Below are 18,161 nucleotides of genomic sequence, written 5' to 3' on the forward strand. Positions count from 1 at the left end.
TACAGAAGCCCTAAATGGACAAACAGTAATGTTTTTTTTCATTCTTTCCTGTGATTGCGAAATAAAAATATTTTTTTCAAGATTTCCTCCTATTTATCTCCCCTTTGATGGGAAATAAAGCTGGTTTGACAAGAAAATTCATAAAGAAATTACCAAACTTTCAAGACATCTTGGGAAAACTGAGTAAAATAAGATGTATGCACGCAAATCCTTCTGCAATCATGTGCTTTTCTAACACCTTTGTTTTTCCCTGTGTTTTTGTTAAATAAGTATTCTATTAATGGACAAAACATTAATATTATCGGAGTGCTCTTTTGTCTTTGTGATGCAATGGTAGCCATGAATACTGATTAACCAGCGACTACTGATTAATTAACGTTTATGAAATAAATTAAGATTTTTTTTTTCCTCAAATTTGGGTTGTGATTTCTCTTGATGTGAAGGTGGTCGGTCCCAATGCCTGACCAGTTGAGAACCATGGATCTAATCTGTTGACTGGAAAACTTTTGATTGAATCAATCAGTGATAAATGTTAGAAAATTAATGAGAATTCCTTGCATTTTCAGCATGAGCAGCTAAATTTGCCACGTACGTACCACAGTTAGCTTCATCTGAGTTATCACCACAGTCATTCTCTCCATCACAGATGAAAGGAGGAAGAGCACAAAGGCCGGTTCCACACTGGAATCGCCCAGGCTGACATTTGAATTCCGCTGTCAGAGAGGAAACACAGTAAGCGTTATCCCCAGGTGTACAACATTTATATTTTCTAAGAGAATTTTATAACCAACAACAACAAAACGTTAGGACGGTAAAGGTACCAACATACATACATCCAGTTCCCTTTTTTAAATCTCTCAAATATTGCCAAGATAGAGACTTTTTCTGGTATATAACTGTTCTAGAGCAAACTTTGAAACAAAATGGCACTCACGGCAGTCAGCAGGTTCATCTGATCCATCTCCACAGTCATCCACAGTGTCACACTTCCACCAAAAAGGGATACACTCATCCGTCCCACAGCGAAACTATTGACACAGAAACACAGAAACATATTTCAAAAGCCTGTTTCTGAAGTCTACATGAAGACTTGACTCTCAGTCTGCTTTAACACTCCTCAAAGTCAAAGTCAACGTCAAAATCAATACGCAACCACTTCCTGAAATTCCCAGTACATGTTATGAGAGGAAAGTTTTTTTTTTGCCTTAGGGGGAGAAATTCTGATCAAGACAGAAAAGCAAAAACATGGTAGATTTAAACTGTGGGATGGGAGGGAGGAGAAATTCAACTGACCTGACTGGAGGTGCAGTTGGAGAGGCAGGTCTTATTATCAGCAGCCAAGTAAAAATTAGTGGGACAGGCACATTTGTGTTCCCCACCAGGGGATAGCAGACACAGGTGGCTGCATCCACCATTTGCAATCTGACACTGATGCTTGGGTACTGCAGAGAGCAAAAAAAAATCACATTGTAATATACAAACAATCTCCTTCTTAGAACAACAAAGGAGACCTGTACTAAATACCCGGCATGGGAGGACAGACTGAACATAAGTGCCAGATGGACCTCATACCTTCAGGCTGACGCAGGGAGTGGTAGACCTTAATGGATTTGATGGCTTGCCAGGAGTTCAGAAGCTCCATCCCTTGAGCGCCGGTTGTCTTGTGAGCTCGTCTTAGGGATTTGGACTTACCGTCGGTCCAATAGATAAAGTCCTCAAATAACGTCAGAGCCATTACCCCTTGGATGTGATCATAAGACACTGGAGAGGGAAAAATGGTTATGCCAACCTACAATTAAACTGTTTTTTATTCAATTTATAACCCAGGGAGATGGATGCACTTGTGGTAAATTTCACTGAGAATTTACAGTGTAATGGTTAAATCTTTCAGTAAGTCATACTGGCCACTGATACTGTATATTAATCAGGTTAAGAATTAAATTTATATTTTCTATCACATCTCTAATATCACAGTCAGAAATTTGCAATTATATGCAAATGTACTTTCACCATCATCCTGTTACAGATCTAGTTCAATTTTAACTCCTTCAACACATTTCTAAAGTAAAATTTCATGCAGTTACAGCTGGCACCAGGCTTTGTGAAGTTTAGCCAGCCAGCCGCTGACTTTAGATTTACATCACAGACAGAACAGAAAGTTATCCATCTTCTCCAACTTTCAGCAGGGAAATGAGACAGGACAAGATCTAGTCTCACCTTTGCGTCTTTGGGTGCCATCCATGTTGGCAAGCAGGATGTGGTTGTCGTCTGCCCAGTAGAGCCTCTTGTTGGTGTAATCGATGGTGAGAGCAGTGGGGCTATAGATCTCTGTGTCAATGATAACCGTTTGCCCTCGGCCATCCATGCCAATACGCCCGATGTGGGGAGGTTCACAGCAGTCTGCCCAGAACACATACCTAGTAAGAAGTAAAGCACATTTTCAAAGAGCTGTATACTACAGCACATAAAACTGATGTAAACAATCCTGGTAAAAATGAATGAACCGTTATATTTTTACAGGCACACTAAATCTTGTCCACCATAAAGCACATAAAAAATACTGCTGGCATGTGGTCATCCAATTCTTTATCTGATGCCTGAACTCTGGTGCACTGTAAAACCCAACCAGATAAGCATACTCAAAATATTCGTCAAAAATGATTATAATAAAGTTTTAAAATAGCAGACATACATTTTTTGAATAAGCCTCAAGTTAACATGTATAATTTACACTGTAATCCCTGATGAGCAAATAGAACTCAAAATATTAGAAGCAGCTGATTATGTAAACATTTTTAAGAAATACTCACTTAGAGAAAAGGTATTTTTAAGTAGAGGTACTTAGCCATTTTAAATTATATCCACTTAGTTTTACTTGTATATTTATGTTGGGTTAACTTAATTTTTTTTTAAGTTTAAACTTTCCTACACTTTGTTGAAATCCAACCTACTACAATATAATAAGGCATTTTTTTATAGAGCTGCAGGTTCATGAGACTCAAGGTGGGCCAACTTAAGTGACTACAAGTGACAATATGTGAAAAGTGCACACTGAAACAGGAAGTCCTTTTCCATCACATTGAGTAAACCATCTATTGTCTGTTGTGGCTGCTCCATCATTCATCCATTCATACAGGCAACATCCATCCAACTGGAGCCACAGTCACAGTCAGTATAATTTTGATGAAGTGCATGTCAGCTTGATCTCAGCTTTAGTTGATGTACAGAATATCCTTATGAGCTTTTAACAAAATTCACTACAATGTTAATATTTAAAGGTAGGGGACTTGGGCTGGTGATAGGACAACAACCATCTAAATAGAATTAATACTTTAGATTTAAGATGGACTGGCTCTTTTATTACCTCCGCCAAGGAGGTTATGTGATCGGCAGGGTTTGTTCATTTGTTTGTTTGTTAGCAACATAACTCAAAAAGTTATAAACGAATTTTGATGAAATTTTCAGGAAATGTCAGAAATGGCATAAGGAAGACCTGATTAGATTTTGGGAGTGATCTGGATCACCGTCTGGATCCAGGAATATTTCAAAGGATTCTGTACTATTGGGAGATAAGGCTAATGGCAGAGGTCTGTGCTCTACGAGTGCTTTTCTAGTTAACACTGGGTCCTTGTGGAGAGGACAGACCGCTTCAAGTGTCCACACTTTACCGAGGGAGTTGCCAGCATGCTCCACATTCAGTCAGTGGTGTCAATGGACAGATAAGATGCAGGTGTTCAACAGAAAAATTATGAAAATATAATGATTCACTACTCGCACATAACTATCACTCCTTGATACTGACACAACACTGAGCAGGAACAAAATACACACGCTCTCCTGACCATAAAGTAGAGTGTGTTGTACACTGCCTATAGGACATTGAAACTTCCGTTACAAGTCTAGGGCTTAGAGAATAAATAAGAACCATTAAAAATTACACATATTTTTTTTTCCTGAGTGATTTACTGATATAAAGAGAGTATATCACCAGTTCTCCTTTAAGCATTAAACAGCTCAATTAACACAAAAGCATTTTGGTAAGCTTACACCTATGACATCATGCTTACCCTGTCTGGGGGTCCAAAGCTAGATCTGTGGGGTTCTTGAGGCCAGAACTAATCAGGACGGTAGGGTAGAGGCCGTTGGCTTTGGACACTTCCAGTGTTTTCCTTTCAGCATCACACCAGTACAGATTTTTTCCAATCCAATCCACTGCTAAGGCGCTGGGCACTGCTGTCCTGTGGACTATCTAGAAAGATACGATGAAAAAGAACAGTTTCAAAGTTGCTTCCATTGCCTTCATTTCTAGAACTATAGATAAGTAACCTGACATGCCAGATGGATGTGTTTCACACATCCGTACATCTGGAAAACCTGTCATATACAGCATTTGGGAAAGGGCAGAGGCTTTGAAAAAAAAAACTCTGAGGGTGATTGGATGAACGTTCTGTCACAATTTTACAGGCAAATCAGAGCAACAAAACACGTGACGTAGCCGCTGCCGAGCTGTGCCCTTACTGAAGGAGTAAACTCCATCGAGACTGAACTGCATAATGCAAACCATAGCGACTGTAGACTTGTCAGTACACAACTTTTGGCATTTTAGAGAAGAAAACAAGTCAATGCTGTTTTTTGTTTTTCTTTTAACAAAGAAATGTTGTCAAGTTCTGGTAAAACTGGCGCTTTAGCAGCATCCATGCAAATCTCTTCTGCCATTACTCCACAGGCCTCTTGTTGCTGCTTGCGTACGTCACAACTCTGCCGTGCCTGAAAGTACTGCCCCGTCACTGATTGGTCCGGTCACTTTCTAACCGAGCCCAAACGGTTCAGACGGAAGCTTTGCAAGATGGATTCGCCAGTGAGAAAAAAGGAAATGGTCTTATCAATCTGCTTTGCAATGTTAATAGCAAAGGTATTAAAGCAGATATCATTGGCTGATCGAGAAGGTTCAACCTATAGGTTGAATTTGAATGTTAAAACTGCCATAGGCACTTAAGAGGGAGACAAAAAGCTTGATAGACGTGAGCCATCAGTCTCTTTCAGATAAGTGAAAAAAATGACCTTTCTTTTTTTTAAATGTTTGCTCTAACACAGAAGCTAAAGAGATTTTCCATGGGGTACTCATAGCTACCCCTTGTTAAGCATGGGCTTGATTTAAGTTGAGTTAAATCAAACCCATGCCATTATTTCTATCTACATTCAAATTTACTCCTATGTAACACAAATGCAACTGTTTTGCAATAAAAAAGGAAATTGTAAAATCTATAAAATCTCAGAAACCAGCCAGGCAGGGTTGCCAGTGAAAGACATTGACAGAAACCTCGAGAATACCCATCAGAAAAAAGAGCATTAAAGTCTGTGAACCTTCTCAGATTAGGGTCTTGGTCTTGAGACGTAACAAATTAATTAAGGTATCAACGAAGTTTGACCTCAGGATAATCACGCATGGCAAATTTCTCAAATTAGAGACTACACGTGGAGTACACAAATCATTTCTGCTGCTGTGTGAGGGAGGCAGCTGTGGCTGACATTTGTAATACTGTAATTAATCTAACTCAGTACAGACTTGTAGTGACTCTTAATCACACTCTGTATTCTAAGGTGTATTTACAGCTGTACTAGATTGTCATGTAGCTTCAAGTAAAAAAGCTTTAAGAGGATTTGCATTATAGTTGTTTTATTTAAGTAAATCAGAGGCCAGAGTGACCTCATTCAAATTCTTCCCTCCTATATAACTCAGATCTGATTTTGAACAGCTATAGTCACTAGACTCCTGTCTTTCCAAATCAGATTTAGGTAACTCTCTTATGTGGATACAGGATCCAAGTTTTTATACAAGTCTGAAAACATAAAAAACATGAAAAATAGATCAGAGCATACTGTGCATTGAGGCTTGCACTGTGAACTCAGCTGAAGAGGCTGCTTTGGACTTACATCCACATTACATATCATACGCTGTACCACTTCCCGCTTTACTGAGGTTGTTGTTAAAGTTACAATCTGGAAAAAACAACCCCCCTCACACAAATAAAATCTCTACCAACTAAGTAAAGAAAATGGCACCTAAGCCTATGATGAATTAGTGCCACACACTGAATTTGGTGAAATTCTGGGGGAAAACATAATGTTTTTTTTTATTTTTTGTGTCTGCTTGCACTGGAGATATATCTGCCACGTTCAAAAGCACACTTGCAACATACAGCTGCCAAAGGGAAAGAACATGTAGCCTCTGCATGGGGAGGGGTGGGGATGATAATAGATATAAAAAAAATCTAGGAACTATCTAGGAACTCCATCAGTATCCCCAAGCTAGCTTACACTTTTGAATTGGCAGAGGTTTAAATAAACAGTCATCACTCCAGCTGGCAAATAAAATGAATGCCTTCAAACTGTTTAAGATAACAAAATCCCAGCCTGCTTCCATGCAATCTGTCATTAAAGGATATGATATGCTTTGAGGCGTTATTTGACATCATTTGCAAGGAAATTTATAGCTTTGGCAGACAAGGCTGTCCTGAGGCATTAACTTGGACAAACCTGGACATAAAAGAGTCACTGATACTGCATAATAGTTACTAACTGTGCAGAACTCTCCCTCAAAAATGCAACCTAAGGTGAACTGAATGATACTTGCGTCCTCAAGTTTACAATATCCATAGCTTTCATTGTATTGATTAAATATGACAGCAAAAATGGGAGGAATGCCAGACTTTTCATTAAAACATACATCTGGGCAACAGCTAAGTTATCTCCAACCTCTGGCTGACACCAACATTTGCTTAATCAATGTTTAAGTAAATAAGTTATATTAAGGCACAGACAAGTTTACACTGGGTTTTTGAAAAAAGAAATAAATTTAATGAGGCAGAAAGTCTTTGTACACTCACTTTTCTGCATGAAACCAATTATAGATGTAAAAATTTGTGTTTCTATCATCTTTTTATAATTTCTGTCATAGCATCCCTGATCAACCAAAAATTTAAACTGCAAAACACTTAAGAAGATTCAGCATGCAGCAAAGGCAGTTTACTAAGAAATAAGAGACTAAAATCTAAAATGAATTTACATTTTTGTAGTTAAACAGATAAAGTTCTAGCAGAGAAAAAACCTCTGTGATCCCAAATCCTTTCTTCATCAAATGGCAAGCCTATACCAGTCATACTGGTTATCACTGGTTCTTTTAATTAACCCAGTGTGAGAAGCTCCCTGATCGGTGTGTCAGGCAGTTTGCTCACTTGCTTAGCTGTGGCTCAATCAGTGACTGTTAAGGTAATTGAACTGAATAAGCCTCCCATCCTCACAAAACACTGCTAATGAGTAGATAGAAGGGGGCTCAGCAGGTGCTTTCTGTGTCCTATTGTTTTCAGTGTGTGCCTCTGATCCCATGACCAGGACAACCCTTGGTGATTAGAACACAATTGCATCAGAAAGCTTGTTATTAAGCTTACATTATGTGGTTGATTTTCCAATACAGTAGGTTGTTTTGTTTTTATCAAATGACTAATCCTTGCCATACAGTGAGCATCTATCATCATTTAGTTAGAAAAAAAAGATGGCCCAGGACATGCAAAGCTGAGTCAGTTCTTGGGTCAGAGGGCATACAACACCATAAAAAACGCAATCACAGTGGCTAAACTTCGGGATACCTTCAGGTCACTTCCATTGAGGCGCATTCTGTTGATCTTCCTGCCACTTGGTCTGGTTGAGTCCACCCAATAGATAAATTCTTTCTTGTAGTCAAAGTCTATATGGATGATATTGTTGAGGCCCTAAAATAAAGAAGAAAAATAGCACAAGCATCAAACACACAGCATATTAAATACTACCACTTCTAGTCTACCGCTGCTAATAATTAGTATTATTATCGATACAATCATCAACCTATCATTGGCTGTGGAGCTGAACATCAAATCCTGTCATGTATAAAGTTGCATCTCAATAAATAAGAATACCATGGAATAGTTGATTTATTTCAATAGTTCAATTCAAAAAGTGAAACTCAAATATAGAATTACTGTAGAGTTACAATACAGAACTGTCAACCTCCTGAAAAGCATGTACATGTATGGTAAATGCAATACTTGGTTTGAGCTCCTTTAGCATGAATTACTGCATCAATGCAGTGTGGCATGAGGCAATCAGCCTGTGGCACTGCTGAGGTGTTAAGGAGGCCCAGGTTACTCTGATAGCAGCCTTCAGCTTCTCTGCATTTTTGTCTCATCTTCCTCTTGGTCCAGTTGCTGGCCAATCAAGCACAGAAATACCATGGTCATGAGCAGCTTCTGGTACAGTGTGGGTAGGTGCAAAGGACTGCTGGAAAAAAAAACATCTCAATAAAGCTTGTCAGCTTTATGAAAGCATGAACTTCTCTAAAATTTCCAGGTAAACAGCTGGGCTGGCTCTTGATCTGATAAAACACTGTGGGCCATCAGCAACAGATGACGAGGCTCCACAAATCATCACTGACTGTGAAAACTTCACACTGGACCTCAAGCATCCTGGATTCTGTGCCTTCTTGATCTTCCTCCAGACACTGGGACATTGATTTCCAGATGGAATACAAAATGTAATATCATCTGAAAAGAGGACTTTGGACCACTGAGCAATAGTTCAGTTCTTTTTCTCCACAGCCAAGGTGAGACGCTTCTGACATTGTCTCTGGTTCAGGAGTGCCTTGACATGAGGAATGCGACAGTTGTAGCCAAATTCCTAGTTACGTCTGTGCATGATAGCTCTTGGTGAATTGACTCCAGCCCCAGTCCACTCCTTGTGAATGTTTGAATGTGTTTTGCCTGAATGACGTTCTTTGGAGGCTTACTTTCCTTGTGGAGGGTGTAAATAACTATCTTCTGGATAACTGTCAAGTCAGCAGTCTTCTCTGTGGCTGTGTAGCTTCTTGAACGCAACTTAGGCTGTCCACACACAACGGGATTTAAAGCAGGTTAGAGGCAAGATTTGACTCCACTGACGATCATGGGGGAGAGTGAAGCCTTGTCGCAACCGATTATTTGTCAGAATAATCCTCATGTGTGTGCCGTCACACGATTGTTTTGCTGCTTCAAATCACATCATAGGCTCCCAGACCCTGAATAATGTCAAACATTTGATATTTATGATTCTAGATCATAGAAACTCTGACAGAGTTCCCAAAACAACCAATGAGAGTAAGCAGACCAGGCAGCATCACCAGCCAGATCATATGTACTTTCACTGCACACAAGCATAAACACAACTGTACCTCCATTCCAGCCAGGATTTCATCCTGATTCTCTTCATTGTTTTATAATTTTTGCTGCAGCTGTAACACAGCCTGTCACAAAGAGAAAGGAAGCTGATGGTATCAGTAGACATACATGGTTGTTATTATCCTGAAATCGAGGAGGTCGCTGGCAGGTGTGTGGTCTCAGTGGTCTCACAGTCTGGCTGAGTCATCTAGTGTGTGAGCTCAGAGGATTAAAGATAAAAAATAGTTTGAATTTGTCCTCATGTCTGTGGTCTGTCATGTTTATAAAATCATTTGAGATTTTAAAAACATCTAGTGTGTGACAAGCCAAAGAGACCATTTAAAGGCTCAGGGAAATTTTCAGGTGTTTTGAGTTAATTAGCTGATTAGTGTGTGACACCGTAAGTTTACAATATTTAATTTCTTCACAATATTCTAATTATCTGAGATACTGAATTTTTATTGTTCATTATCTGTAAGTCACAATCATTACAATTAAGAGAAATAAACACTTTAAATATTACATTCTGTGTGTAATGAATCTATATAATGTATGACTTTTTGAATTGAATCTGAAATAAATCAAATTTTCCATGACAATCAAATGTAGAGATTCATCTGTACTCCCTATAAGGAAATATTCTGAAATAAAATATCTGTTCTTAAATTGACATGCACTGATTTCATCTATTTTTTCATGTCCAAATGCCTTCAGCTATCTTTAGCATTTGAGGAACCAGTGAAGGTAAACGCTCTCTGAAGTAGGTGTCCTATCAAAGCAGAAGAATGCTGTACTTCCTATCTCTGTCAAGCTCACAGGACCCCACTGTCAGTCAGAGCTGCTCACCAAAACAAGTGCCCCCACCCCGCTATCTCACACTGTGTGTGCCGAGGAAAGGTGTCAGATAATCTGACAGGCGAAATGAGACGACTTCATCAGATCATCAACAACCTCGCAGACAGGCGCCAAAGTGTCCTGGGGGAACCCTTCTCCACTCCACGCGCTCCTTTCATCGGAGCCTCTATCCAGAAATACATTCGCCATTAAAATTCCCTGAAGACAGTTTAAAATCAACCAACTACAAAATGGAGCACAAGCTCGGTGCTGAAACTATTTATGAAAATGAGCCTGAAAATATATTTTTTTAAAACCGGAACCCATAATAGTGTGCTTTCAGCTCTTTTTTCTTCTTTTTTTCAGTGCTAGTACTTATAAATATCACTGTCAATAAACCACAGATTTCCTGACCCACACGTTCAACAACCTTTTTTCTAAAATTTTGTGTGTCTGACTAAAAATCTTTCGGTAGATACTGTAAACAAATTTGTATTCCAACCACTTTATTAATCCTTTAACACTTCAAAGTGGAAAAAACAGGCACTAACCTCACTGAGCAGCGTCATGCTGACACTCCCAAATTGAGACATTTCTAAACACCAAAAACATTTTGCAACCTTTAAAGATTTCTTTACATGGCATGACCGCCATCTATTTGGATCAGGAAAAGATTAATACAGCATAACTGATATACAAAAAGCATCATGTTATCTTCTCTAAACCCTCATTTTAAACTATTATCCACCACACAGCAGAACATAAACAGAAAAGAGTTAACGACAATAATGTTAGTCACTTGTGATTGTGGTTTAAAGACAAATTTATGCAAACAGCAAAAGCAAAAGGTAACTGATTGGCTCATCTAAAATGCACATAATATCACAAAAGCATATAATGTGAACAGGATATGAAATGGTGTGGTAAAGTGATATGAGGTCAGTGAAGTATCTGCCACCACTTAGCAAAGCCATGTGCACACTTCCCTCTCTAGCTTCCATTAATGCTAACACATAGTGATTAAAGTGAGTTGTGGCTGATGAGAACTCTGATACAGATGGTAGAGTACATCCAGTCAAAAGGTTAATATGACTGTGAGAGTAGACCGTAGGATACCCGTAGGCTGATGTTCAGTAAATCACAGCCAACCATTTGTGATAATCAACAGTCAGATTCAAGCATTGCCCAGAGCAGTCATGATGAGACCTGGGAATAATTGAAATAGCTTTTCCATGGGGTTCTCAATGGGGTCATTTTGCTCTCTGCCAATCTGAAAGACCCGATTCCTCTGCCCATACGGTGGAATCACGATGGACAGTCGACATCTCATTTAAGCAGAAAAATATTTTACAGAGGTTGGAGGACATTTTCAAGTTTAATCACAAAATTCACTAGTGAGATCGACTCATTAAGTCTTGTACCTGTCTTTGCAAAGCTTCTCTTACTGTACGATGAATGTGTCATTAAAACTAAAAATAATTTCTTGACTTAGAAGTTTTGTCGCACACCTATAATGAATGCACATCTGGTTCAGGTGCTTTAAATATCAAGGACAACAAACTTCAGACGGTTAAAAAAAGAAAAATCACATGGATTAACAGAAGGAGAAAAGAAAAACATTCCCTCATCAAAAGTCTAAAATAGATCATTCTGACTTTCTTAGTGCTGTTTTTTCTCTAAAAGGCATTGTTTAGCAGAAGATACAGATTTTTCAACAGTTTTGCTATCACTTTCATTTTCTTTTGGAGGATTTATAAAGTTTCCATATATCCAAATGAGTTTTCAATCATTTCAATAAATATAGAGCCTTATCATTATGCTTTCGCCTTGGTACAAGACGCAACTGTAATCAATCACAAAAAGTCATTTGATTTAGAATCTGACTCCCTGTCTCTGCAAGATGTCTATCTAAAAACATCCCCTACTCCTGTGTTCCCCAAATGGTGGTCTGTGGGCCAGGTCAGGCCCTCCAGTCCTAACTGTCTGGCCCACACAGAAACGATCAGAATTTGTTATAAATTAAAGTTGCCTAAATGTTATTATTTTGTTCATACTTTCTAGTAAGACCTTCATACAGGATTTGAGAATTATTATCATAAAATAATGAAAATATTATCTATAGTAAATCAAGTGTGCAACGTAAGTTCAGGCAAGACATGCGGTCAAGTGCTGCCATGTAATTGTGATCAGCTGACGGCCAGCTGATTTGCTCTAAGCACACTATTGGCTAATTGCACTCATGCTGCCATGTCTACGCTGCTCTAGCCTTTCTACATCTTTGCTGCTCCCTCTGCAAGCTGCTTTTGCAAGCCTCCTCAACCCCAGCTCCTCCTTTATTCTGCTTTTGACTGAATCAATGTCATTCTGTTGTCACTGATGCCTAGTCTCCTCTGTTTTTTTTGCGGCTTCTCTCCCTGTCTCAGGCTTTCCTTGTGGGCACAGGAAAGGCCAGGATCCCAGAACAGCCCCACCATCAAATATAATAATGGCAACAAGTGCAAATTATTAACTACTAATAAAATACATTTTCTGTGTTTTCTGACAAAGTGGTCCTGACTGAACTATTATTTATGTAGTAGGCTTGATATTCTTGCCACAGTTTGGCCCTTAGGGTTCACTAACAGGGAAATCATGCCCTACTCAAAGAAAACCTTATTACAGGCCCAATGGCTTTGATACCTACAGTGTATGACTTACCTGTTTCAAGATGGTGTAGTTTGAGCCATCCACACTCAGCTTACGAATCTCATGGTGGTCTGCCATGATGAGAAAAGGTTCCTCAGCTGAAATTAGAAACACAAAGCTTTAGAGGACCAGCAGGATTTAACAGTTACAAAGTAAAATTGTGCAAGCTAAGATATGGGTAAAAACCAGCTGACCTGACAGAGCTTTGCATATGTTGGGGTTTCGCTCCAAGGCTTCGTAGCCATCCACACACAGACACTTGAAGGAACCGTAAGTGTTAATGCAGCGCTGGCTACATGGGAGTACTGTGGCGCATTCATCAACATCCACACACGTTTTACCATCATCCTTCAGGTGGAAACCAGGCCAGCATTTACACTGAAAATGACCATTCAAAAAGGGGTTGGAGATTAACCTTGACTTCAGGATAGGTGACACAAGAGCAACATTTTAGCCCTTTTAACTCCATAAAAAGTAATTTTTTAAAAATCCATAGATCAGACTGTCAACTGGTTGTGTTCTCTTTAGTATATTTTTCCCATACTAAAGCAGTACACTCAAACATTATGTACTTTCACAGCTTTAGGTTGAGCTGTAAAAAATACATTTTTTTTCAGACTTCAATACTAAAAGAAATTCAGGCCAGCAAAAAACTGTATCCATACCAAGCATCCATCTATCCATCAAGATATATGATGACATCAAAGTCCCAGTATAGAGCACATATTACCATGGTTCAAAAATTTTCACTTCAGTAACCAGGGCCCTCCAAAATAATCCAAAGTGCTTGTATCAGCTCCTCTGGCCCTATTGCAAATCCCTTTCTTATCCAAACTTAGAACCTTGAGGGCCTTTCTGCTGATCTCCCTGTTGGGACCACAAATGGATGAGCTAAGGGTCTGAACTGATGTGCTCTCTGTCCAGCACTGCCCCTGTCATGGCAGGGAGGAGAGGTTTTCTGTGCTTTCAGCCACTTTTCTGAAGCAGTGAGCACCGCGCTATGGAAGAGTAGGAGAGGAAAATCCTGGAAAGAGGGCATAAACTACTGCAGTCTGACAACAGTGATGGCAGCCGGAACACTCCAGCCGACACGGCCTTCACCTGGATTCAACCCTTCCATCACATAGCACCACTGCCAGGTATGGCATAATCATTCGGCGCAGTTGGGGAGCACAGCCAGTTACTGGCATATTATGAAACTCTCCTTAAAGCATTCAAGGTTATTCAAAAAGTGAGACACTAAATGTATGTATTCTCACACCCATCTTTATCTGTTTAATGATGTGATAAATTTAAGCTTGATTTATTGTTGGTCATTAATCATTCAGGTTCAAACTTCCACTTATAAAAACTCCACAGTTTAACTGCATTCAGATAGTGCTTAGAACTGTAAAACAGTAGCCAGCAAATTAAAATTTCTGACGGCAGTAGCATAACCCCATGCTGAATATAATGATGCAAAACTAATCGTCTGAAGCAGAATGCATTATAGCTGTGACTCATATTAGTGTTTTGCCTCACTTTAGAATAGGGTTTGCAAATGTAAGTATGTTTGCATTAGCAGCAAAACACAATAGTGAAATATTTGTAATCAATATTTGACATTAAAATAAGACAATCATAGTTGGTGATTATATATTTATATTCACTGGAGTATTAAGTCCCACTGTGGAACTGGACCATAAAAACACAAAGGGGATTTTGTTAGAGAATGCATTTCCAACCACTGAACCATGACTAGTCTGCAGATCTCTTACCTTGAATCCCACAGGAAGATCTTGGCAATCCTGCGAGCACCCACTGACACGGCGGTTCAAGCATTCATTCACATTACAGTTCCTTTCATCTGAGCGGTCCCCACAATCATCTCTGCCATCACAGAGATTCCTCTCAGAGATGCAGCGTCCATTAGAGCACATGAAGAACGAGCCATTGCACAAGCTTCCTGAGAAGAGAAAGACACGACTGTCATTGGCACATATCCCACTGTAATCTCTCAACAAAGCAAGGAAATTTGATTTGACCTGATGATGGATAAATGGACTGGTAAATGGACTTCAGCTTGCACAGGGCTTTTCTAGTCATCTTACTACTCAAAGCGTTTACTGCGTAGGTCACACCGACCCATTCACTCCCATTCACTCCACATTCATACAATAATGGCGGAGGTTTGCTAATCCCATTCAAATCCATCCATACACATTTAAATGCCACCGACACAGCAGTGGGAACAAATTGGGGTTAAGTGTCTTGCCCAATGACATATTAACATGTGACCGAAGGAGCTGGGGATTGAACCACAACCTTCCTTTGTGAGACAACCAACTCTACCCACTGAGCCACAGTTGCCCGATACAGAAAGAATAACTCCTTTCAAGAAAGTTCTTGTGGTTATGGCATCTTTAGAATTCACCATCTGTACCCAACAGTTTCCTGGATGAGTTGTGCTGCTGCTGATGACATTGATGAAGAGATTCCAGCTGAGAGCCAAACAGCAGTCTTACCTGCAGCCAGACATTTGAGGTTCAGCGGCAGTTCGTCGGAACGGTCAGGACAGTCTGCGTAGCCATCACACTCCCACTGAGAGCTGAGAAGACAACGGCCATCCCCGCAGCGAAACTCCTCTGATCCACAGGAGCGATACACTGAGGAGAGAGGGAGATACTTTTATCAAGTTAAACTTGGGTTTGACATCTTCAGTTTATGGGGGAAATTATCCGAGATTAAAGGGAACTGGTGGTAATAAAGTTATACACTGAACATGTTTGAGGCTTTTCTTATTAAATGTAAAAAAATATACTGTTTCTGAGGAATATCCAGCTGTTTTGAGGTGCAATGGTGTTAAAAGAAAAATGTTCAAATATAACAAATACAAGTCCAGTTTTATAAACCCATGTACTCATAAATCAGAGAGGGGATCAGCGAAAATCAGGGCCGATGCCAATACCAGTGTTTGAAATCCAAACATACAGCAATACAGCAAAAACATGTTAGACCGTTGTCTATCATTTCTTTTGTCATATTTTTGCAAATTTTACCGACAGCAACACACACTTTTATTAGTCTATTTCCAACATTTGACAAACATTGGCAACTGTTACTGGTGCATGTTGGATTGTTTGTTGATGGGCTGATGAGGGTTCACAGGGCCACTGTAGGCCTATACTGAAAAGAAAAATCAGAGCTGGAAAGAATGAAAACACTTTTTTCACTAAAACACATTTCTATGAAAAAAGGAGTCAAGTGCAAAAGTGTCATCTGTATTTACTAAAATCCAAAACAATAGAAGCAAGTCCACAAAAAAAGCACAAATGATATCAAGATCTGATGACTCTACCTTCAGGTCTTTATATTTTAAAAGGTTAAGGAAACACACACATCTCACATATTGACATCTAACTAAATTAGCATGTCTAATAAAATAAAACAAATAAATAAAACCAAACACCATTTTCTGAATCTTTTATAGAAAATCTGGTCAGGGTTAGTCAAAGATTACATGAGGCATTTACTGGATTTATTTTGGGCTTTGAGTTTCAGGTTTATTATTTTCCATTTCTTGTCAAAGACCATAAAAATGGCTTTCTAAAGAATAATGCTAAAACTATAAATGGTAAAATTAAACAAAATGTAGCTGACAAAAAATCTATTTTACCCATTTGGCAAAAGTTAATTTGATTTCAGCCTTTTTTATGGACTGTATAGCATTAATAAACAGAAGAAAAACAATGATTATATTTACCACATTCCACAGACTCATCAGACCCGTCTCCACAGTCGTCATCATGGTCACAAACAAATCGCTGGGGGATGCATGCGTTGTTATGGCAGCGGAACGAGTTGTCATCACATGTGTTGTTGGGTGCTAAAGCAAGACAGGAAGTATGTTAAAGGGCAAATTAAATCATCTCGTCTTTCTATAAATGGTGTTAAATACATGAAAATCAGTGTCCTGAGTACACCTTGTTATTCCCCTGATCTTTGTGTCCTATTGTTTTAAATTGTTATGTTAAAGGGCAAATTAAATCATCTCCTCTTTCTATAAATGGTGTTAAATACATGAAAATCAGTGTCCTGAGTACACCTTGTAATTCCCCTGATCTCTGTGTCCTATTGTTTTTCTCTGTGGTTTAGCTAGCTTAAATCAAAGTAAGAACAATAAAGATGCTACCCACTCTATACCAGTCTTGTCCTGAATAAGCACTGCATAGGGATTGATAGTAGGTGGTTTTCATATTCAGTGAGCTTTTGTTTCAAACAATGTAATCCAAAATTTCAAAAGGACAAGCAAGGATTACTTTACCATGGTTTGAATTTACACCATTAAACTTTGACAACTGAGAGGAGTTTTTTAATGTGTTGGATGAGAGTTTACCACAGCCAGCTGCAGAGAGTTCATCACTCCCATCAGGGCAGTCCCTTTCCCCATCACAGAGCCAGCGTTTCGGAACACAGGCATACGATCCCGGGCAGCTGAACAGTCCTGGAGCACATGTCACTGAGCCTGGGAGGAAAACAGGAACATATGCTTTACTCTCGGACGCTACATGGGTCAACTCCACTGAAGCGGGGTACACACATCAGGATTTTCTAAATCTTATGAGATTTTTTATCTGTTAGAGACCCCACACATGAAGATAAAAAATCAGGCAATGAACAGTTTTGATCATGATTCTGTCCCACCACCGATCTAGAATCTTGTTCTCCAAGCCAGAAATCACATGTGATCTAACAAAAATGAAACATAGCTACAACTGATAGCAACAACTGGAAAACACAGCTCGCAACATGGAAGAGGACATACAAGAAGAGGGAATGATGGTGTTCTTGGGACTATTTTTAATGGAAAAATCATGAACAATAAAAAAAAAGAGAAGACTGTGGAGAAAATCCTGGAGACAGCGGACTTTGTAGTCTATTGGGTGAGCTAGAGGTGAGTTGTTGTCATAGACATTATATACGTATATAATGTCTATGATTGTTGTCAGTCAGCTCGCTTCTTGATTGACTACATTCCGTTTCACGTCACAATTCACGGAGTCATGACTCGGGAGTCGTCGGCTTGCCCCACACACAAAGATTTTTGGTCATAAATATTGAACAAGTTTAACATTTACGATTGTCAGCCCCGACTGTTTTCGGAGCCAATTATCAGTACAAATTCACTCTTAACACACTTCAGACCACAGGACAATCTTATAGGATAATCTATCAAGGCATAAGATAATCGGGCGTTTGCCTTCCTTGGTCGGGAAGGGGGAAAATCAGGACAAAAACAGCCCGAATATCTTTATGTGTGTACCCCGCTTGAGAAGAATAAGTTTAGAGGATGCCGAACTGAGGCTGATATGTTTTATTTTGTTAAGACGATAATGTTTATTATTTGTAAATAACTTACAGGCATCTTCACTAGTATAA

General features: G+C 39.2%; 1 protein-coding gene across 1 annotated transcript in view; it reads right to left on the bottom strand.

Annotated features, from left to right (window-relative positions):
• The window catches only part of lrp1bb (low density lipoprotein receptor-related protein 1Bb), a 245,433-nt gene that overhangs the window by 63,267 nt on the left and 164,005 nt on the right, over positions 1-18,161 (bottom strand). The window contains exons 50-62 of the mRNA XM_041807111.1: positions 17,119-17,247; positions 16,486-16,608; positions 15,248-15,388; positions 14,501-14,688; positions 12,938-13,121; positions 12,756-12,841; positions 7,647-7,769; positions 4,068-4,249; positions 2,218-2,417; positions 1,573-1,761; positions 1,294-1,442; positions 935-1,028; positions 597-713 (exon numbers count right to left, since the gene is read on the bottom strand). Coding sequence (XP_041663045.1) covers positions 597-713; positions 935-1,028; positions 1,294-1,442; positions 1,573-1,761; positions 2,218-2,417; positions 4,068-4,249; positions 7,647-7,769; positions 12,756-12,841; positions 12,938-13,121; positions 14,501-14,688; positions 15,248-15,388; positions 16,486-16,608; positions 17,119-17,247 — 1,905 coding nt within the window. The remainder of the gene's footprint in view (positions 1-596; positions 714-934; positions 1,029-1,293; positions 1,443-1,572; positions 1,762-2,217; positions 2,418-4,067; positions 4,250-7,646; positions 7,770-12,755; positions 12,842-12,937; positions 13,122-14,500; positions 14,689-15,247; positions 15,389-16,485; positions 16,609-17,118; positions 17,248-18,161) is intronic.

The sequence above is a fragment of the Cheilinus undulatus genome, linkage group 15 (assembly GCF_018320785.1).
Source record: "Cheilinus undulatus linkage group 15, ASM1832078v1, whole genome shotgun sequence".
Taxonomy (NCBI): Eukaryota; Metazoa; Chordata; class Actinopteri; order Labriformes; family Labridae; genus Cheilinus; species Cheilinus undulatus.